The sequence below is a fragment of the Populus euphratica genome, unplaced genomic scaffold (genome assembly GCF_000495115.2).
Source record: "Populus euphratica unplaced genomic scaffold, PopEup_1.0 scaffold341.1, whole genome shotgun sequence".
Taxonomy (NCBI): Eukaryota; Viridiplantae; Streptophyta; class Magnoliopsida; order Malpighiales; family Salicaceae; genus Populus; species Populus euphratica.
This window is the reverse complement of record NW_011500093.1, coordinates 198,054-220,278: the sequence shown is the minus strand read 5'-3', so window position 1 is coordinate 220,278 and position 22,225 is coordinate 198,054. Positions and strand designations below refer to the sequence as shown.

Genomic DNA, 22,225 nt, shown 5'->3' with positions numbered 1-22,225 from the left:
TTTAAAATAAAAAATTTATATTATAATTTATTTTTAAAATAAAAAAACTTACATTATAATTATTCTCTTCAAGTTTTTATATTTTAAAATTATTTTATAATAATTTTATTAAAAATATTTTTCTCACAATAACCTAAATTCTATAAAAAAAAGTTGCTGGAAAAAAGATTTTGTAGTAATTTTAATAAAATACATATAAAAAAATCCAAAAATTGATTATTTTCCATGAAAAATGCATTTGTTTTATTTGGACACGAAGACACAGAGTTTTGTTTTTTTTTTAACTCCTCTTCTGTTCATGGGCCTTTTCAACTTCTAATTTATGTTATGTACATAAACATGCTTATAAAATGTTAAGGAGGGTAGCTGCTCCCTTATGCTCCCGTGTATAAATTTTTTTAAGGATTTAGTTTAATTTATCAAATTTAAAAATTATATTTTATATATTATTAGTTTAAGTTTTATAAATTTTAAGATAATTTAAAATTTATATAATTATTAATTTTAAAATTTATAGAATTAATCGAAATACATAGTTGTATATTTATATTAATAAAAAAAATTAGATTTTTCTCTGGACATTTAACTTGGAGACCAAGATTCAAATATCCTTCGAAACAGGGATGGCTCTATGATGGGTTAAACCATCTTCGTTCTCTGCATAGTCTTTATCCATTTAATAAATAAATAAAAACAAGTATAAACCACTTTTTAATTTAAAAATAAATACTATAACAAGAGTTAATGACAGACCCGAACCGAACAACCTTGATTTCTATAGAAGGGAAACACGTTGCCTTTAGTTGCGACCCGATCTAAGCGGGTAGGATAAAAAACAATTAACTGGAAAAATAATGTGTCTTGTTTTTTTTTATCGAAATCCTTGATTTTAATTAAAAAAATCTAATATTATGTTATATGTTATTTTTTTAATAAAGACCAAAAACAACAAAAAATTTCTGTAAAAAATTGAATGATATAAAATCAAGATAAAAAAGATATATCTTTAACTAGAATACATTTATTTCATTGGCATACTAAATATTTTTAAAAAAACTTTTACCATAATTCTTATCTCCTATAAAATATTATAAAACTAAGTTTTAATTAAAAAAATAACATTCTAATAATTTTCATGCAATTATATTTAAAAATATCATAGCTTGGGAACTTTTTGACAACATTGCTGAACTTGATATAGAGAATCAACCTTAAAACCTTTTTATATGATTTTTTTATCTAATTTAAGTTTCAAATCAAGTAACGTACAAATAGTTGATATAAATTAATTAATTTAGAGATTTTAAAACTAATTTGGATCACTAGTAAAAATCTAGAGCGACTTAAAAAAGTTTCAAGATAATTTGTTTTTATAAATAATAACACAATGATATTTTGAATCAATTCAAGTTAATATTTTAAAAAATATTTTTTTTTAAATTATAATATTTTTTTAAAATAGTAAACTCATGGCTTGAATTACTAACCTAACTGTATTTAATAATATTATTTTTTTAAAAAATTATTTATTATTGAACCATGTAATGTAAAAACATTCTTATAAAAGCAACAAGTTGCTATTAAAAAAGGCTTGGTAATATTATTAAAATACTGCTATAATCTTATTAAAAAAATACAAGAATTGAATGGTTTCTTGCAAAAAAAGTGTCTAAAATCTATCATTAATTAATTTGAGAATCTATCAAAATAATATATTTATATATTTTAAATTGATTAATTTTAAATAAATTAATTTTTTTTTCAAGAAAAACAAAGAAAAAGGTAAAACTTGTCACATACAAGCATGAATAATCCAACATTATTGGCCCATTCAAAATAAGCCCGGGCCTGCACCATTTAAATTTTAAGAAAAGAAGTAAACAATGCGATAATCTAGATGTCCATTTTCTAGTAACTAGAGAGTTGATTAAAAAAAATTAATAGTATTTTCTTGGACTAAAAAAAAAATTAAAAATATTTTGATATAAAACCACCTAAAAATATTTTTATAACCTCGATAAACTAACTTCTCAACTAAAAAAGTCTCTTAAATTAATTTAAAAAACATAAAATAAAAAAATATTTCTCAAACTTAATTTATCTTTTCTAGTCACGTGAAAGCTTAAAAACACTTGAGAAACACTCTCTCGTACAAAGAAACACCTTGATATTAAATTTTATTACTTTTGTTAATAGAATTCGAGTTACAAATATTTCTTTTCTCCATTATTTTCATGTAACTTTTTTTCCCCTCTCAAATTTACAGTTAAAATATAAACAAAATAAATTTTTTGATCAAATTACATAACAGTTAAACTAAAAAGATAGAATAAAAAATTGAAAAAAAAATTAATGAAAGATTTTCCAAAAAAGATCATTTTTTTTTAAAGGCTACATTTTAATGAAAGATTTTCCAAAAAAGAGCGAAGATCATTTTTTTTTAAAGGCTACATTTACTAACTTTTGATTTTGGTTACCTAATTTTTATTTTTTTTGAAAACAATAAAACTATTTTTTTTTACAAAATCAAAATCAAATCCAATATTAAGATATTTTTTAAATACTATAACCTGGTAGCAAATAATACAAAATAAATTATCAAGTTTAATTAGTAGTCAATACAATATAACTATAATAAAATTAAAAAAAAAATATAATTAAAATAAAAAAAAGTAAAGGATCAAGAAAAGTTTTTGTTTTCAAGGGCTGCCATTTTACCCAACTCTCAATTTTAAGCCCCTTATTTTTTATTTTTTTACAAATAATTAAACTATAGCATTTTTTTTTTAAAAATCAATAACCAATCCAATACTAAATTTTTTTACCACCAATAACCCAATAAAAAACATTACAAAATAAATAATTAAGCTCCATCACCAAATGCATGTGTAAAGAATAAAATAGAAAATAAAATTTATTAACCAATGAAAAAAATGAAAGATAAAAAAAGGAGAGAAAAACAAGATGGGAATGCATGGTGTAAAAATAGAGACACTATACTGATTTAAAAAAAGAGAGACACCACATAGCGTGCACCTTTCCGTTTCTGATTATAAAAAAAGAGAGACAAAGTTGACCGAATAAAGAAAAAGTTGACCGAATAAAGAAAAATCTACTGCGCCGCCAAAACATACTCTGTCCGAAACCCACTGACAGATCACCGATATACGAGCAGAGAGTAAAAATATCGGACAAGTCACCCCCGCGCTTATCGCTTCAAGATCCATCAATTATATTGGATCCCCCCATTTTCCACTCACAATCCACTACAAATCGTCTCCCACGAAACTCGCAACAGCGACAGCCCCTTTCAATGTTCAAACGGCACGTCGTTTTAGCCTAAACTTGATAAAACTATAATTTTCTCAGTTAATACGTGTTTCAAATAGATTACTAAAGTTTCAATTGAAGTAAAATTACCCCTCAAACGCCTCTAGTTTCTACTTATCATTATGCATAATCAAAAACAATTTATTACAATACACACACACACACACACACATGAAGTAAAATTACCCCTCAAACACCGCTAGTTTCTACCTATCATTATGTATAATCAAAAACAATTTATTAAAATACACACACACATATATAGGATTTTCTTAAATTTGAATTCTGGATACTCCAATTGAAATATTTTGATACTTAAGGTGCTGATTTGTTGTTTCATTAAAATGAAAACACAATTATTTCGTTTTCATTTTCAAGTTTCAACAACTAATGGACTCAGCTCCGAAATCATGCAACCGCCGCCTCCTCCTCCTCCTCTAGCTCTCTCTCCCTTGATTTCCTCGACAAAAAATCCAGCTCTCTCTAAATCTTCGCTTCTCTAACAGACATAAAAAAAATACTTACACCTATAATAAACATACGAATACATATAAATACAAAAAGAGATTTAAAATCCTTGCACACAAATGGATCGGAGGAGGACTGAAAGTCCGGTGTATGCACGGCAGTGGAGCAGCGATTCTCGAGGTTCAAGCAGTACGGGATCGTCATCGCCGGCGAGGATGTCACCGGCACACCCGAACTCACGGCTAGGTTCAAGCATGTCAACAATCAAGCGCACACAAAACGTTGCCGCTAAGGCCGCTGCACAGCGGCTAGCTCAGGTGATGGCGTCATCGCAGACGGCGGATGACGACGAAGACGACGACGATCTAGGGTTCCGATTCCCTGCTCCACCGAATCCGGTTTCTGCTTCGTCGGGGTTTAGTAGTGTAAACCATAGAAGGAGTAATAATGGTGTTTCGGTTACAAGACCTAATAGATCTCCGTCTCCTGCGGTAATTTCGAGCGCTTAATGGCTTGCAAGATGCGTTTTCAAAATTTAAAAGAATAATTTGATTTGAATTTGAATTTCTTGATTGAAAGAGTTTATGAGAACTAGTGCTAGTTGTAGTTGCTATATTGATATACAGGTCTCTGCTTGCAGTGGCAATTTCGATATTTAATGCTTTTATATGGATAATTACGTGTCAGTTACGTTCATTTTTAATTTCAATTATCAGATTTCAATTCTGTTAAACTTGAGTTTGGAGATCATTTTTGGTTTTTTGAGGTTATATATGTATTTATACGCGCACGCATGTGTGTTAAGGTTTGAATGATTTAGTCTAATTGGAGATTGGTAACTTTAATTAGCTAGGTCGGAACTTTATGGAGAATGTGCCTTCAGCTCGGTCTACATCAGCTGGAAGGTCATCAATGTCAGTTCGTACAGCGACAGTAGTGCCACCTAGCAAACAGTCACTAAGAACTCCCATTTCTATACCTCCTATCGATCCTCCATCCAGTAGGAGTAGAGATAATAAGAGGTCAGTGAACTTATTGGCTCTTAACGTAATTTTTCGTTTTCTGTTTTTTTGCTTCTTGGCACCTTTAAGCTATAGGCTTAGCTTTTAATATTTTGTGTGAAGACTATGGATCTGCTTAATGAAGAGCTTATGGTTGTTTAAGTTCATCCATTTATCAATTGGCAACTTGAGTGTAGACTTCTATTTGTTTGCACTGAATTAATGCTTTGCATCTGAGTACTGGAATATCATTGCTGCCAATTACTGCAGGTTCACATCAGATATGGGACAACTTAAGACTGATGCAGGAGATCAGCGTGAAGCATCAGCACTTCGTGATGAAGTATGTCATTCTGACCAATAGTTGATAATAGACATGCAATGTCTTTTATTTTTTGAACAAAGCTATAGAATAGTTTGAACCAAGTTGTTTTGAAGCTAAAATGAGTTAAATTTTGCAGCTTGATATGCTACAAGAAGAAAATGAAGTTATACATGACAAGGTCTGCAATCACACCCAAAAAATTAAATTTTTGTTATGCCCTTGTCCTTTGATGTTTTAACATTTATACCTGAGTTTTCAATTCAGCTTCGGAGTGCTGAAGAAAAACGTGAGGAGGCAGAGGCTAGAGCTAGGGAGCTTGAGAAACAGGCAAGTTTTATCATTTTAGTCTTTTGCTTTTTTATTTGTAATCTCTTGTTCAGTATGTTGACTTTGATTTAAGTTGCAAAGCAGTCTTGGTCTCTTATCAGTGTCAAGCATATGTTCTTGCTTTTGTCTTTTTCTGGACCGGTTTACAAAATTGTTTATATGCTTGGTTGACTGGAGAAAAAGACAGTACCCTTTGATGGGAAAAGGGAAAAAAGAAGAAAAAAAGAAATGGCTCTACAGTACAAGGGGATGTTTTGAAGCACACCTAGAGAAGAGCACTGAAAAAAGCCATATTGAGTGAAGGTCTCACTCTACCAGTTCAGTTTGATGAGTTCCTAGGGGACTGTGTCTGCTATCTAATTGGTGTGTGTGCTAGGAAAGCAAGCAAGCTGAGCAGTGCTCTTTCTGTTCAGTAACTCACAAGATAATATACTATTATTTCATTGCTGGTACTCGTTACAATTAAGAAGTCTAGAATATGTTTCAGGAAGTTTCTATGAAGCATGGATATTTTATTTCAGATGACATGCGGATAGGGCTTATCTGTGGAACGAGGGCCGTGCAGCTTTTAGGAAACATATCTAAACATTCAAAATATCATATGCATTGCATGACTTTGATTATTTGACTGTATTTCCTTTTTCCTCATGTCCGAAACTTCTGTTAATCTCATAACAGTTGTGAACCAGTGTATACTGCTTTTTTTTTTTCTGAGCATGTAATTGTGTGCTTTAAGATCTGCATGGTTCTTATCTAGCAATATCCAGTTATATGCTTGTATACAACTCTTTATGTAGTCATTTATATGGCTATGTTTGTTGATCCAATTGCCTTCTCATGTCTGGCCACTCTAGGTTATTTGCCAAAAATTCGTGTGAAGGTTATTCTTCTTTTGTTCTCAAATTCAATATTCATGTGACACTGTTTAACATGCCTCAGCATATTTTTAATTCACCACTTGATTAACTTGGGTTGCTGCAAATGCTCAAATTTGGTTGGGATTATAGCTTAAACCAGTTTGGTGGTTGAAAGCACCCTAAATTTTCCTGCTTGGTTGTGTTTTTGCCAATGATTTGGAGATCATTCCCTTTCTGATTCTCTATTAATAGGTTGCTGCTCTTGGTGAAGGTGTATCCTTAGAAGCTAAACTGTTGAGCCGGTAAGCCTGGTTGGTTTTGTCTGTTCTGCAGTTTATTTAATTTCCTGTTTCTGATTTTTTTCCCTTTTAATCTTTAGGAAGGAAGCTGCATTGCGTCAAAGAGAGGTGAGTTTGGGTACTACATGCCAGTGGAGCAGATATGATTTTGACAGTGGAGTAGTTTTACTTCATTTTTTATTCCCCATGTTCTTCAGGAATGTAAACCTGTTGCTGGTCCATTGAGCCTTTTTTGAATACCTATTTTCATCTTTTTTTTGGGATTGGGCTAACAGTGTCAATTAAACCTACCGCTTTTATTGAAGTGCTCTCTTGCTTTTCTTGTCTTTTTTGAGGGCTGCTGAATCTTTTTCTATCCACAGTTTCTGTTTTATTACTGAGAAATTTCTTGTTGCAGGCTGCTCTTAAAGCTGCAAAACAATCGACAGATGGGAGAGATGCAGAAATTGCAACCCTTCGTACAGAACTTGAGGTAGGGTATGATAATTCTGCTATTTGGTGTTTGTTGTCATCAGTTACCTTGAGTTGTAAAGCATAATCCTGTTTTTCAAACCAGAACTTGAAAGATGAGGCTGCAGCAGCTGCTGAACAGCTCCAAGAAGCTGAATCTGAAACGAAATCTCTTCGCATGATGACACAAAGAATGATTTTGACTCAGGAAGAGATGGTGTGTACATTAAATTGAAGTTGATGTTTATATTTAGCCTTATGGATGTTAACTGTTTGCTGCACATATCATTTAGGAGGAGGTTGTCTTGAAGAGATGTTGGCTTGCGCGTTACTGGGGTTTAGCTGTACAACATGGTAATCAACTTGATATAATCTTTTCCTGCTTAAGAGGCAAAATGGTTGCATGTTTTGAATTACATGTATTTGTTTGTAGGGGCATATCCAGATGGTGTTGCATTAAGCTAGTTAGTTTATTGCATTAAGCCAGTTAGTTTATTGCATATGCTAGTGCAATTTGATGGGTTTCTAAACTTTTTATCAACACTGGATAGCAATCATACAAGACCTTTCTTAAACCTTTCTTTGTTAGTGGATTGTGGTTGTCATCACTCTATTGCCCACATCTTTGGTATGCACTAGGGTTGTGCATCTGTTGGGTTGGGTTTGGCCATATTTTGTATACAAGCTGACTTCTTGATTTTCTTCAACATTATAATCTGTATAAAACCTGAATGGGTTGGACGAGACAGGTTGGATAACCTTTCAATAATCATAGGTAGGTCAGGTTGGGTCAGATGATGTAGATGGATCAGATGCTTTAAACACTCCTAATATGTACATTATTGTTATTTTGGGTCTATTTGGTGTTCATCTGTGATCTTGTACCATGACAGACCTGTTAGTCACTTGATGGTTACGCTTTCTATCCTGGGCACTATCGATCTCTTCATTCTTCAGGCTTGGCTAAGAGCAAAAACATTAACATTATTGTTTCATACACATGCCCAAGCTTTGAACTGAGTCCTTTGGTTACTGCTGAACTGCCTTTTCTTCTGTTTGTTCTGTTTCTTCAGGGATTTGTGCAGATGTAGCAGTGTCTAAGCACGAGCATTGGTCTGCTCTAGCTCCTCTTCCATTTGAAGTTGTCATTTCTGCTGGACAAAAGGCTAAGGAGGAGTCAGATAGAGGTTAGTTTGCTTATTAGCTTATTTGCAGTTCTCTTTGTTTAATATTTTCATTACTTGCCATTCATTAGTCCTATAATCTATTATGTTGTATAAATGGAACAGGTGGTCGTGATTCAGATAGGAGTAAAATAGTTCGTGATTTGAGTGATCTTACTGGAGAAGGAAATATTGAGAGTATGCTTTCAGTTGAAATGGGATTGCGGGAATTAGCTTCTTTAAAGGTATTTTTTACAAACAAACTATTCTTTAACCTCATTGTGAGTTTAGTTTTATTTTCTTTGATGTACTTGTTTGTCAATTGCATTTTGTAAAACTATATATTTTGTAGTTTACGATGAGTTTGTTTCTTCATTTGACATGAATTTCAAGAATTGTTTGTGGTGATTTTTTTTTACTGTCATGCACTTTTGAAATAGCGTTCATGTACCATGTTTGCTCATTGAATAATTCTTGAACCTTATTGTCAGTTATTTTAGCTTCATTTTCTTTTATGTGCATGTTTTTTGCTTGCATTTTTCATCAGTTGACATGAATTTTAAGAATTGCTTGTAATGATATCTTTTATCTCTAGTACTTTTGAAATAATATGCAATTTATTGAATTAATTTTTTTTTTATTCTGTTAACGTCCCACCTCGCCCTGTTTTAAGGTTGAGGATGCAGTTGTACTTGCTCTGGCTCAACACAGACGACCAAGTACGGTTCGACAAAACTTCTCAGGTATATTTTCCTCTTGTCTTCTGCAGATTAGTTTGTGTGCTAATCAATTGCGTTGGTTGAATTTCTCTGCTAATGGCATGTTTATGGCATTTCAATATAATGCATCCTTTGTGTGGTATGAATTTTTCTAGCATCTTTCTTAGAGTGTTTGTGATGAGTGTTATGATAGTCTTTTGATTTGGAATACAAAGATCCGGTATCCAATAAAAGTTGCTGAGTTTGCTGAAAATTTTTATCCATCCTAGATCTAATTGTTGGACTCATGTTGGTAATGTATGCTACCTTTGGAAGCAATTCTTAAAAAAAAAAAAAAATGATATCCTGGCATTTATCTCTCCTCTCTTTTTTTCTTGGTTTCCAGATTCGAGACCACCAGGTGATCCCAAGTTTACTGAGGCCATTGGTAAGTGGTGTAACTCATCTGTCAAATAATTTATGTTTCATGAAATAAAATTTACAAGCCCCCTCTTGTTTTCACTGCAGAATTAAGTGAAGCGGAGGCAGACGATGTTCTTTTCAAAGAGGTCAGCTGCTGTCTTACTTGTCCTTTTATTTCTCGTTGATGTATTTCTTTTTTACAATTTTAGTCATGCTACAGGTCTTTGTTACAATACAAAGCCATCATTTATTTTCTTCTGTCATCATGTGCATAGAGAGGAAAGATCTTCCTTCTCCCGTGTACTGCACCTTTTCATGATCTCATCTTCTACCTCTAGTTTAGTATTGCAATGCCATTGTAGGTCCGCATGCATGAGGTCTGTATTATACTTTTATTAGTTTGGATAAATTATTTTAGGCTAGAGTGGAATCCTAGACCTCAATCCATCAGTGTATTTATGTTTTCCAACTGTTAAAGCATCCAAACTTGAAAGTTTAACCTAAGCCTAAAAGAATTCTAAATAAATATGATTTACTCTATAACTACCACTGACCGGTTTTATATGTTGGGATAACAACAACAACAACAACAACAACAATACCTACAAAACAATGTTATGCTCTCAGGTCATTTTCTTCCACAAGGCCATACCAAAATTTCCACAACCTATCTGGACACTCAATATTACCCTTTGGGATTAGGCCTTTCTAGACGTGTTTCCCTACATTTTAACTTTCTATTTGCTCTTCCATGCATGGGGTGAGCTAATAAATTATGGTATTGGGCACACTTGAATTTGATAACCATCAAAACCATTTACCTAAATTCTCTCAAATCTGTCTTATTTCTCATGTTTTCATTTCATGGAAGGCTGCCTTGTTTGTTTGTTCATTCTGAACTTTTTTAATATTATGTGCTTATAGCATTTGAAATGATCGAGTTTGCAAATATGTGGTTCATAATGAGTATGGCTAGCTTCTAGTTATCTGCTTATTGTGACATTTGGTTAGTACCAGAATTTATTTATATGTTGATTAAAGAATGCTTCAATTTTTATGTGCAGGCTTGGCTAACTTATTATTGGAGAAGAGCCTTAGTACATGGTGTGGAAGAAGATATTGCAGAAGACAGGCTTCAGTTTTGGATTAGTCGTAGTGGGCAGTCACTGACTTCACATGATGCTGTGGATGGTAATTTAAATGCTCTTATAACAAAATATAGCAAAAATTCTAGTAAACAGGCTCTAATTATGTGCCTCTTTCTTTTCCTTTATGCTTTATTTAGTTATTTATGGTCCAAGGTATCATTTGCAAAAACCTATTTAAAAAACAGTCCTCGTGGTCCATTGATGATAACTTGTTATCTAGGTCCATGAATGTTTTTCTTTTCTTTTTGCTTCAATCTCATTTACAGTGGGACTATTGATGGAGATTAATTAAAATAAAAATGGTTTACATTGTGCACGTGGTTGCTTGAGTTGGTAACTTGGGGTTATTTCAGATCCAATATTGCTTGAGTTGATAACTTGTAGGTATTTCAGATCCAATATTGATTGGGCCAGCTTACCTATTATTCAAATAGACAGTCATAAAATCCCTCCACCATCCTGAATGACTTGGAAATCCTTGTGTTAATGGTTGTTATGAAATTGTAAAATGACGTGAAATTAAAAAAAAATTGTTAAATTATGTTAGATAATATATATATATATATATATATATATATATATATATATATATATATGTTGGAAGACTTGGTAGTGCAATCTTATCTACATTTTGCTTCAATGATGTTTTCACGTGGTGTCCTTGTGGCAGTTGAGCGAGGCATAGTGGAGCTAAGGAAGTTGAGCATAGAGCAACAGCTATGGGAAGCATCTCGGAGAGAAATTGACCACTCTTCTTTTGCCCCAGTTGCTAACCATAAACGCACAGATTCAGAGCTCTCTTCATAACGGGTGCCAGTTTAAATAGCCACATTCTTTCCTTCCATTTTCTCTTGTAAGTTGTTGGTGTCAATTTTAATACATGCAATTTTCATTTTCGTATATATTTTTCTTCTCCACATTCAATTATCGCTACAAATCCCCTTCAAACTCTTACACAGCAGAAATTGTGTGGATGAGTCCAAGTGTGTGAAATTAGGGATTCCTTTACAACTTAAATTTTGTATTTATGCCATTCATATGAAGAAGGCAAAAACCGTTGTTTAATGTCACTTTGCGCATCTACATGGAAATATTAATTCAAGAAACTGTTCAGTATACGATAATTATTTTTTTTTCCCTGTTCATCTATTTCGTTTGAAAATTCGCAGAATGTATTATCTTCAAATTTCACTAGGCCTTTACCTGCAGGGTTTCCCGCTGATTTTCCCCCTCATGTTGAGCATAGAGCAGCAACTTTGCGAGTGTAATAGAGAGTAGGCTTGTATTTTACCTTGCATGTTCTTTCATTTTTTCTGCCAATTTTATTTTGGCTGGTCCTAAAAAACCAGCAAGTTTCCTGCCGATTAATATGATCTGGCATTAAAATTGTTTGTGGTGGCCTTTTCAGTTTTTTTTTTTTCCTACTTTGTCAGCCCAAGTCCTATAACGGGCCTAATGGCTCCCACGTTGCCACAAGACCTTTTCTATATATTATTTTCGAGGGGTGTTCATAAAAATACATATATTTTTATATAGTGGGCAAAGTTTGGGTTTATAATTATTTTAATATTTTTATAAATTATAAACTTGATTTTTTTTTTTTTGAGACTTAAAGTTTAGCTAAATTTTTTGTGGATAGTACAGATATCTATAAGTTGATTTATTTTCATGGATCTACAGTTAAAGATGGATTTAAATGGATTTACAGCATGGATTGTAGGTGTTGTAGGTGTTATGATATTTTTAAATTCTAGTTATTTTTTCTTTCCCTCTATAAACAAAAGACAAGTTTTTTTTTTTTTGGTGTTATGTTAAAGGAATCTAATAAAAAATCTATTAACAAAATTTTTGGATTTGAAACATTTATAAATAAAATAAATTTTTTTTTTTTTTATAAATTAGGAGTATAGGCTATATGGATTGAGTTGATTGGGTCTTAAAAATCTTAACTCAATATCTGTTTTATAGGTTTTTTGATCCCTTACAATATCAATATTATCTAATTTTAATGAGTCAATAATGCATTAGCTAATGTTTTTTAAACACTCCTAAAATTGTCTTAACATAGGGCAAGTAGTATTCATTTAATAAGACAAGGGCAGAATCAGAACTTACCTTGCACTCCTATGAAGGCTTCAATAAAATAAAATAAAATAAAAGAAGTTGATGAGCTTTTCGTCGCTGCGTAACAATAAATTAACACAGAAAGGAGCTCAGTGAAAAGAGGAAGCAAAGAAAGAAAGGGAAAGGGAAAAGGTGAATCTTTGCTGCTCAGTGAAAAGAGGAAGCAAAGAAAGAAAGGGAAAAGGTGAACCTTCGCTGTTTTCATTGCAAGAGTTTGAGGGTCAACGTAACCACTCTCCGCACTCACACTCTCCAACTCTGTTTTAGCCAACCTCTCGTTGTTGGTGTCGATTACTGTGGTAGGATTTTCTCTTCAAATTGCGTCTTATAAACAAACACATTTGGGGTGGGGATGATGAAGAAAAATTCCTATAAATCACCGATAGAAATGATGATGCTCTGGTTAAAATTTCAGTAACTTGGGTCCATTTCTTTCAAACTGGACAGCAACATAGCAATGCCAGCCATCATACAAGGGATGGGATTTTGCCATGTTTTTGTTTGTTTGTCTCCAAAACGAGTTTCCTTCCCTTCTTATCTCCAGTAGTGCCCCACGCTCTATAGCTTTTCCTAATAGCGGTCCCAACTCCAGGCATCATAGTATTTGTGTCCGAGATTTCTCAATGCCAGCCAGTCTCATCTTCCCTAGGTTATCTCTTTTGTGTAGTTGCGATTGGTACACAAGTTGCATAAAGCATTGGTCTTTTGCCCATTATTGTAGGCAATCCATGACTAGCATCGATTACCCTTCTCTATAGCCATGATATGCGACACATTAGAGTACTGGTGTGGTGGTGAATTTTAGACCATAGGCTAAACTCATTTATTGATATAATTAAGAGAGTGAGGACCCATTAGAAGCTATAATGACATGTTTTGAAGCTATGATGATGAGCATGTGGTGTGTTTGGAGTCGACCATTTACCTTTGTATCTAAGAAGAAAACTTTTTTTTTCCCCCCTAAAAAAACAAAAAGGATGGAGACCTCATTAATATAAAGTCCTAATCGTGTACAAGTACAAAAAGAACATGTGAAAATAGCAGTAGAAGAAAGCAAAGTCTGGGGAGTGTATGCTTGTGCTAACTGAACTTTTTGGAAGAAACATCATGTTAAAGGACCAGTTCCCATCTTCACAAATCACTCTCATCATTGAGATCTATGAGTTTTTAGACATTGAGATTATATAATCTAAGAAAATGCAGGACTTTGAAACAACAAAATGAAGTGCTACCACCAAGATGCGTTTACTTTCAGTGACTGTATCAATTTTTTGAAATACCAAAACAGGACCATGCATGTGAACATCTCCCAAGTCTTCTCAACACTAGAGAACTAGATTTAGAATTGTACTTGTAGTTCAAGATAGATCGATCGAGCCATTTTCTAGTAAAACAAAAAAGAAACTGTCAAGGCTGATAAGTCCTGCCAATGCCTTGAAAATACTGCCATGCTATTCTCTCCGGACGCTTTCTTGAGAAAGTGATAAATATTGTTCAGTTCCACTTATTTTTGAGAATTGAAAAGTAATCCAGGAAAGCCACTTTCTAAGGGAACATCCCCTGTCTTTTTACGATAGTATAGAAGGATACCGGATACTTTTGTGGATGCCTACTTGCCTGGTCGGTATAGCACTGATGAAAAACCAAACCAAAACAAAGTTGACTGTAATTTGTGTGAGAGAGTTCAAGGGTCCAATATTTAAAGCAGAAGAGATTCCATAATCTCTTTCAAAATGCCAACCATATGCACTGACTCAGCCCTAGTAGTAAGCACTAGCACAGCTCTCTCTAGTTATTTGAGTCTCTCTCACATCTCTTTCAACCACACCATTTTCAGGCCTGCAGGCAAAAAGCTAGAGACGTAATGATACTATAAAACAAGCCTAGTTATTTATTATTTAATACCCCACCCTCGACTCTATGTCCTACTGGGACAGCATTTTAAACAGGCCATTCTCTTGGAACACTTTGTCTCGAAGTCATTTTCACTTTCTGAAATTATGCACTCTCAAACATGGAAATCCATGGCAATGGCTGCACTAGTGGTTCAGCTGAGCATTTCCATGGGTGTAGATTCTTCTTCACCTCATCCTGATAAGATTGTCAGGCTTCCTGGACAACCCCATGTGGGGTTCCAACAATTTTCAGGTTATGTCACTGTGGATAATAACGAGCACAGAGCTCTTTTTTATTACTTTGTTGAAGCAGAAATAGATCCAGAATCCAGGCCCTTGGTTCTCTGGTTGAACGGAGGTTTGTTGCTACTCGCTTTGCTTCACATTCAAGGCTAGACAAATGAATCAACTGACTAATGTGCACTGTTTAGAAAGAAAATTGAGCTACCTTCTTTGATTTGAAAATGGGAGTTGTAAATTGATGTGCCATATCTGTATTTTGTAGGGCCTGGCTGTTCTTCTCTGGGATTAGGGGCATTCTCTGAGAATGGACCTTTTAGGCCAGAGGGAAGAGTTCTGATTAGAAATGAGCATAGCTGGAATAGAGGTACACTAACACAGTCTCATCTTTGGTTCTCTCTCTTGAAAATTCAAACGTGATCATAGAGTTGAAGAACATTTTCATGTCCAAAATGTATTGCAGAAGCAAATATGTTATATTTGGAGACACCAGTAGGCGTGGGATTTTCTTATGCTACAAATAGCTCCTCTTTTGTAGCAGTAGATGATGAGGCAACAGGTACAGTCCATCAACTTTAACTTCAAAATTTCTCTCATTCCTTTTGTTGAGTGGCACGAATGAACTCATTGTCACGGAAGCTTTATCGCCAAACTGTAGCCTAGAGTATCAATCTCCAGGATAGAAGTACAGGCCGCATCTCCTAACAAAAAACAATTTTCCTCCTTTTTATTTTCAGTTTTTTTCTCTCTTTTCCAAGTTTTTCTTTTTAATAAAAAACCAGAAAATATATCTATTGTCATAACATTTTTCCAAATCAAAAGGCTAAAAAGATGTGTTAGTATTAAACTATTTTTCATTCAGGTAAAATGAAAATCATGTTGAAATCAAACCTATTTTCTATGATATTCTTTACATTTTGACTAACATAAATATTTTTTTCCTCATCTTAAGGATGCTGTCCATTTATGTCCATTTATTTATCTATCATTGTTCTGAAAAAAAATTCAATTAATTAGATTAAATGAGATGCAACAACAAACACAACAATAATAAAATATTTTCACTATTTTCATATCTATTAATAATAAAGTTTGACACCCATTAATAATATTAATTAAGATACAATAAATTTTTTAATGATTATTATAATCCTTTCAAAGTTGAATTCTATAACCAAACTCATTTGTTGTTGTTGAGACATATTTGTTTGAATATCTTCTTGCACTGCATTAGCATTATAAACAATGAGAAGTTATATTTTTTTTATCATATTTTATAAATAATCGATCAACTCTATGTTATATCAAAATAAAATCATGTAAAATTGTAACAAGCAATTGAAATTAATTTTTATTGCCGTATAGGATAACTTAGAGTAACATTTAAGATGTTAAACCTAGCATTCAATGCACCAAAACACATTTTAATTATCATAATGATGAATGTCCATAGGTAAAAGATTCATACTTGCTTCTTATTCTTCCACTCCGAGTACAAAATTCATTAAGATGATACCGTACATATAAATTAACCACAAGTTAAAATCCAAACTTAAATGATGGAATGTGAAAGACAACATGCACAAAAAATTCCTTTTAGGACATCCATGTTTAATGGAAAGTAATATATACTTGAAGTAGAGGTCGAAAATCCAACTAGATGTAATAAGAGTTTTTTGTATGAAGCAACATGTTATTCAAGATTTATGTGATGAATTAATATATTTTTGATTCTTCACTTAAGAGGAGAAACTGGAAAAAAAAGATGAAAATAAAATAGGAAAATCATTTTCTATTATTACTGGATAGGTTTTTTGGCTTTAGGTTAATGTTGAGATGCATTATTAATCTCCTTAAAGTATCATTGATAGCTTTATAAAGCACTCTAGAGTGTTGTGCTATCTTCTGAAGCTGCTTTTATTTTTGCTTTCTTAAGCCAGGGACAATCTATTGTTCTTGCAAGGCTGGTTCCACAAGTTCCCTCAATACAGGAGCACAGATTTGTTTATAGCAGGGGAAAGTTATGCAGGTACTATATGCTCTTGTGTACACCAATTTCCATCTCTTTTAATTCAACTATAAACAGCAAACATTTTTAATATTACTGCGCCTCATCTTTCTCATCGATTCCAGGCCACTATATTCCTCAACTCGCAAAGCTTATGATTGGAATTAACAAGAAGGAGAAGTTATTCAATTTGAAAGGAATTGCAGTAAGGACTCTCACATGACATTTGTTTGACAAAGAGAATGTAACCTTTTTCCAGAATTGAACTAGTTGAAAAGTGTTGACAATTGAGCCAATCAAGTAGGATTGCACATGTGACTGGTCCTCTCTGTGACAGAATTTATTTTTTTTCCATTGCAGCTAGGTAATCCTGTTCTGGATTTTGCTACAGACTTGAATTCAAGGGCTGAGTACTTCTGGTCTCATGGATTGATATCAGACTCAACATACAAAATGTTCACTTCAGCTTGTAACTATTCAAGATACGTGAGCGAATATTATAGAGACTCGGTTTCATCTATTTGTTCAATAGTTATGAACCAGGTTAACACAGAAACCAGTAGGTTTGTGGACAAATATGATGTTACCCTTGATGTTTGTGTTTCAACAGTCTTCTCACAATCAAAGTTTATAAGTCCTAAGGTAAGTCTTGTCAGCAAAATCAATCTCCTATTTCCCGTTGCCTGCATTATTGTTGGGCGTGCCTGAAAATTTCTGCTCCTAATTTTCCTTTGATAGCAAGTATCTGAGAGGATTGATGTTTGTATAGAAGACGAAACCGTGAATTATCTGAATCGGAAGGATGTCCGGAGGGCTCTCCATGCTCGGCTTATTGGAGTTCGCAGATGGGAAGTTTGCAGCAAGTAATTGCAAATACGGTTTGCAATAGCCATGCCATGAATTATTCACATTCCATATATCGCAAATATGTCATATATCGCAAATACATCCTATAAATCTTTCTTTGTTCTTCAACTGAAATCACTACTTTTTCAAATACAGCATTCTGGATTATGAGTTTCTTAACATAGAGATACCAACATTCAATATTGTTGGATCACTTGTCAAGGCTGGAATTCCAGTTCTCGTTTACAGGTAAAAGAACGCTAAAAAGTTCTTGAATAAGATTAGTGAGTGTTCATGTTTATAATAAGTATTTAAATCTTACAGTGGAGATCAAGATTCTGTTATTCCATTGACCGGTAGCCGCACGCTTGTCCATAGAGTAGCAAAAGAGCTGGGACTCAACACGACCGTCCCTTACAGAGTTTGGTTTGCAGGAAAGCAGGTAAATTCTTGTCAACAGGCAGCTTGCTAAGAGAGCTTTCTTTAAGCAATCATATCAGAATACTGATTTCATATTTCCTTTCAGGTTGGTGGTTGGACTCAGGTTTATGGTAACATCCTCTCATTTGCTACCATCAGAGGCGCTTCTCATGAAGCTCCATTCTCACAGCCTGAAAGATCACTCATGTTATTTAAGTCGTTCCTGGAAGGTAAACACTTACCTGAAATTTTCTGATGAGCTACTAGTTAAGGTACTAAATGTTCAGAGTCCAGAATGATACTATTGAGATTGCATGTATACACGTGATGTGACTATTAATTCACGGCAGCATTGTTTGTTCCTGCCAAAAGAGAGAAACTTAAGCATCCATTAGTTTGTAAATCTGGTTTTCTCAATGCAAAATATCTTTGTTGGAGAAATTTTGTAAGTGTGTTCAGAGAAAGAACGTGAATACCTTCCCATTCTGACCATGGATGATCAGAGTTGGCTGCAACGGAGTATGCTGAGCAATAACCACTAACTAGCCTTGCTTGCATGAATCATTCTGCTGTAAACTGGCAACGGAAGAAACTTCAAAGTAATTTGAACAATTCTTCTGTAAACTAATATGAATGATCGTTCATATCAGTTGTCGCATAGCAATGTTCAACGGCAATGAAAGGGAGATTTTGGATTCAAATTCCATTGATGTATACAAAAACATAAAATATTTTACTGAAAAATTCATGTAACCAGAGTTTGAATCTGATGTGAGACAGAGAACTCTCCTACCTCACTATTTCTCAAGGATTTTGAAGAAGTGCGGTGCTGTTAAGAGTCATATGGACAAAGTACAGTTTATTTATCTTTCTTGTGATAAAAAAGATACGTATATCTTGAGAAACATATGGGTTCAAATCCTATCAATATGCACAAGCAACTTGAGTTTTTGCTGTGTTGTTAGTCACTATTCATTTAGACATAAAAAAAAAACACTGCAATCTTATTCTTTTGTTATGATCACTAATTAATTCAGAAGAGCAACAGAGGTTCTTGGTGCCATTTCAAGAATAATTGTTCCCTTTTGTTTTTGAATGCCAACAAAAAACCGTATGTGAGTGGAGAAAAAAGGAGTGAAAAGTTCTGAACTGGAAGCGAAAGTAATTATCTCCACCTAAATTTGTTTACTTCTGTGTTTTTTTCCCTCGCACGAATAAAAATTACCTTTCTTTCATTTTCTTTTCTTCACAATTTTCGCCCTGTATCCAAATCAGGCCCTCCTTGCTCTTAGAAAGAAAATAATTGTTTAATTTCCAATTGCAAGATGGTGTATGTTTAATTTGTTTTAACTTGTTATCAATTTGGACTCCTCAATTGAACACGCACAGACTCGAGATTATCCTGTTCGAGAGCTTCATTGCAGACGGAATCCTCAATACAATAGCGTGTCTTTCGTTGAGTAGAAGTTGAAATCAGTTAGTGATTAAAAAGACTATATGACGAACAAAATTAAATTGTTGTCTTTACAAACACAACCTTTAGCTGCTAACCTGCCTATTTACAAACATTATGCAACTGTTTTGAACACGATGACAGTTCTGGTGGTCAAGCATTCAAACGCAGGTAATGCTGCAATCGGCAAATGCAATTTTGTTATCCAGATGCCATTCATGGATGTAGACCAGGTCAAAAAGGGGCAACAAGGGAAAGAAGCTCATCACTTACGGCATGCCAGTGGATAAAACTGATGCACTTGCATGTAGCCTGTTGTTTTCAGATGAAGCTCCTCTACCAATACACTGGAAACAACTTAACGAAGCCATATATCCTGACCACATGTATATGGCCATAAGCCTTTGTAGGCGAAGAAGACAGCCTTGCCAACACTTTTCCATTTTAGATATTGTTAGGCCAAAACTTTTTGGTTGAAGAAGAAGAGACAGGAAGGAAAAGAAGCAACATAAGTTTTGGGCGCTTTTAGAAAATTATTCTCGATACCAATTAAGATTGAAAATCTCTCCTTTTTATCATTTTTTATTAATTAAATGTTAAATTCAAAATAGATTTCAAACATTCTAACCATGTTACATGTTATTAAATCTCGATTGGAAGCTTAGTATGATCTACCTCCTGATCGAATCCCAACCATTCCAACAATACGGGGTCATACAAATAATTAAGAGCTAGTACAAATCCCACATCAATTAGGTTGTACATTTGATTTTTCCCAGAAAACTAAATCTGACATGACCGAAGCTTCCACCAGACTCGGAACGCGATTGCTCAAGTTTTTGTGATCTCTCCTCCATGATCATATTTGACAATACCTTGAAAATTATACCCACCATCTACCACCAGATTATGGCCAGTCACGAACTCAGAATCCTCAGAAGCAAGAAACAATACAGCATCCGCTACATGCTCCACTTTCAACACCCCTTTCAAGCAGTAATGCGGCTCAAAAGCCTTCTCCGCCTCCTCCACTCCCATGTTCATTTTCTTGCACGCCAGAGGTGTTGCCACCGGCCCCGGAGACACACAATTCACACGTATCCCATGCTCACTCAATTGATAACTTGCGCATTTCATCAACGCTAGCACCCCACTCTTGGACATGATATAGTCTGTATGCATGTCCCTTGCAAGACTCGCAATGACACTTGCTGTGCAAATGATGCTGCCCTTTACACCTCCTTCCACCATAGCACGCGCCGCGTGCTTTAGGCATGCTGCTACGCCACGAACGTTTATTGCGAAGAGTTTGTCGTATGAGTCCAGGTCGAAGTCTAGAACAGTTTGCTTACCAAAGCTCATGATGCCTGCATTGCAGAATACGATATCAAGCTGACCATAGAGTTGAACAGTAGATTCTACAAGGGATTTGACCTGGTTTTCATCGGTTACGTCGCAGTGGATGTAAGTGGATCTGTGGGTTCCGATGGATTCTGCGAGCTTCTGTCCGTTTTCATCTTGGATATCAGCGATCACCACTCCTCGGGCGCCATTCTCAACAAAGGCAAGCACTGTAGCCTCGCCAATGCCACTGGCACCTCCGGTGACGATGGCAACCTTATCTTGAACTTTGCTCTTGCAAGGTTTGGCGTTCGCCATTGTAGCCAAAATGAAACTGACCGTTGCAATAATGTCTTGAACACGAGAGATCCAAATTAAGTCTGTTTATCTCGAGAAAAATGTAGATAGAATATCGATGAATCCTAGCTGTGAAGCCAGCTAACAGCATTATTTATTGCCACGTGCAGCAATAATTGATATCAATTATTCGCAAGTGCAGCAATAATTGATGTCAATTATTCGCAATATTGGTATTAATTAATACCACATGCAGCACTCATTGATACCATTTGTTTTTTTCAAGACAAGGATACAAGCGTTTATTTATTAAAATAAGCAATGCAGTCAATTCTTAATACACGCCGCAAGAGAAAAGAAAAGAAAGGTAAAAAAAAAGGTAAGAGAGGAAACGTAATCTCATATAAAATAAATGAGATATTTTTTTTTAATAATAAAAAAATTTTAGTTATTTTTTTATTAGTAGAAAGAGGTTGTAATTTTTACATTATTTAAAAAAAAATTTGATACTTACCTATAAACGTAGTTAAATTGAATGAACCATAAAATTTTTTATTTATCTCATTTCTCATTTTATTTTATCCCTTATCTTTTATTTTATCGGGTTTGCATATCAATATCCTAATAGTGGTATCAAAGCCTTCTTAGTTGGTGTTGTTAATACACAAAAGTTATTTGTATATATAGTTACTATTCATGTCTATGATACTATTCACCTATACAATATTAACGTTGACATACAAAGAAAGTCGGTGCGGTGACTCAGTATAGTCTATGAAGTTCTATCTAAGGAGATTAGGTTTTAAACGGGACCATTTATGACCCCTCCAATCTTTCTTACGAACTTACTTAGTGAAGTATTATTCACACGATACTATTTCTGTATACGTTGCAGATCAGTGAAACGGTAATAACTAAATAGATCTTGGTGAATAAAATGATAACAAAATACGAGATAGAGAGGTTCAAGGGAAGCAATTTCTCACTATAGAAAATGAGAATCAAGAAAATTTTAAGAAAAGACAATTGTTTGACAATAATTAGAGATAGATCCACGGAGATCACTGATAATGCAAAATAAAATGAGATTAATGATATTGCTATCGCTAACA

General features: G+C 33.9%; 3 protein-coding genes and 1 long non-coding RNA gene across 5 annotated transcripts; 2 read left to right on the top strand and 2 right to left on the bottom strand.

Annotated features, from left to right (window-relative positions):
• The first annotated feature begins 3,630 nt into the window (after positions 1-3,630).
• On the top strand, positions 3,631-12,017 carry LOC105109182 (uncharacterized). 2 transcript variants are annotated; one of them, XM_011003797.1, is made up of 18 exons: positions 3,631-4,289; positions 4,648-4,820; positions 5,070-5,142; positions 5,261-5,302; positions 5,389-5,451; positions 6,561-6,610; positions 6,688-6,715; positions 7,005-7,079; positions 7,164-7,274; positions 7,351-7,411; positions 8,131-8,244; positions 8,347-8,465; positions 8,894-8,963; positions 9,325-9,366; positions 9,447-9,487; positions 10,406-10,532; positions 11,160-11,342; positions 11,699-12,017. In XM_011003797.1, exons 1-17 carry the CDS (start codon positions 3,918-3,920, stop codon positions 11,294-11,296), a joined length of 1,698 nt encoding a protein of 565 aa, XP_011002099.1. In that variant the 5' UTR covers positions 3,631-3,917; the 3' UTR covers positions 11,297-11,342; positions 11,699-12,017. The 2 variants fall into 2 exon arrangements, with proteins under 2 accessions (XP_011002099.1, XP_011002098.1); XM_011003796.1 differs by lacking the exon at positions 11,699-12,017 and having other exon boundaries at positions 11,160-11,616.
• On the bottom strand, positions 6,161-6,604 carry LOC105109181 (uncharacterized). The gene is made up of 2 exons (XR_839186.1): positions 6,522-6,604; positions 6,161-6,264 (listed from the first exon to the last, which is right to left on the bottom strand). It is a non-coding gene; the product is annotated as an uncharacterized LOC105109181 (long non-coding RNA).
• Positions 12,018-14,279: 2,262 nt separating the features above from the next.
• On the top strand, positions 14,280-18,486 carry LOC105109180 (serine carboxypeptidase-like 45). The gene is made up of 10 exons (XM_011003795.1): positions 14,280-14,866; positions 15,014-15,115; positions 15,212-15,307; positions 16,685-16,777; positions 16,882-16,961; positions 17,117-17,398; positions 17,495-17,619; positions 17,759-17,851; positions 17,927-18,044; positions 18,129-18,486. The coding sequence occupies exons 1-10, from the start codon at positions 14,614-14,616 to the stop codon at positions 18,276-18,278; spliced, it is 1,392 nt and encodes a 463-aa protein (XP_011002097.1). The 5' UTR covers positions 14,280-14,613; the 3' UTR covers positions 18,279-18,486.
• A 1,551-nt stretch (positions 18,487-20,037) lies between these two features.
• On the bottom strand, positions 20,038-21,227 carry LOC105109179 ((-)-isopiperitenol/(-)-carveol dehydrogenase, mitochondrial-like). The gene has a single exon (XM_011003794.1). It carries the CDS (start codon positions 21,132-21,134, stop codon positions 20,307-20,309), a length of 828 nt encoding a protein of 275 aa, XP_011002096.1. The 5' UTR covers positions 21,135-21,227; the 3' UTR covers positions 20,038-20,306.
• Between the last annotated feature and the right edge of the window lie 998 nt (positions 21,228-22,225).

What these genes read in the sequence shown, in the direction of transcription:
- LOC105109180 (XM_011003795.1), top strand. Translation starts at nt 14,614, where the DNA reads ATGCACTCTCAAACATGGAAATCCATGGCAATGGCTGCACTAGTGGTT. An exon ending in CAAAGTTTATAAGTCCTAAG is followed by an intron (nt 17,399 to 17,494) that starts GTAAGTCTTGTC and finishes TTCCTTTGATAG; the next exon opens with CAAGTATCTGAGAGGATTGA. An exon ending in TTTGGTTTGCAGGAAAGCAG is followed by an intron (nt 18,045 to 18,128) that starts GTAAATTCTTGT and finishes ATTTCCTTTCAG; the next exon opens with GTTGGTGGTTGGACTCAGGT.
- LOC105109182 (XM_011003797.1), top strand. Translation starts at nt 3,918, where the DNA reads ATGGATCGGAGGAGGACTGAAAGTCCGGTGTATGCACGGCAGTGGAGC. An exon ending in TAAGGAGGAGTCAGATAGAG is followed by an intron (nt 8,245 to 8,346) that starts GTTAGTTTGCTT and finishes TAAATGGAACAG; the next exon opens with GTGGTCGTGATTCAGATAGG. An exon ending in GGTTCGACAAAACTTCTCAG is followed by an intron (nt 8,964 to 9,324) that starts GTATATTTTCCT and finishes CTTGGTTTCCAG; the next exon opens with ATTCGAGACCACCAGGTGAT.
- LOC105109179 (XM_011003794.1), bottom strand. Translation starts at nt 21,134, where the DNA reads ATGGCGAACGCCAAACCTTGCAAGAGCAAAGTTCAAGATAAGGTTGCC.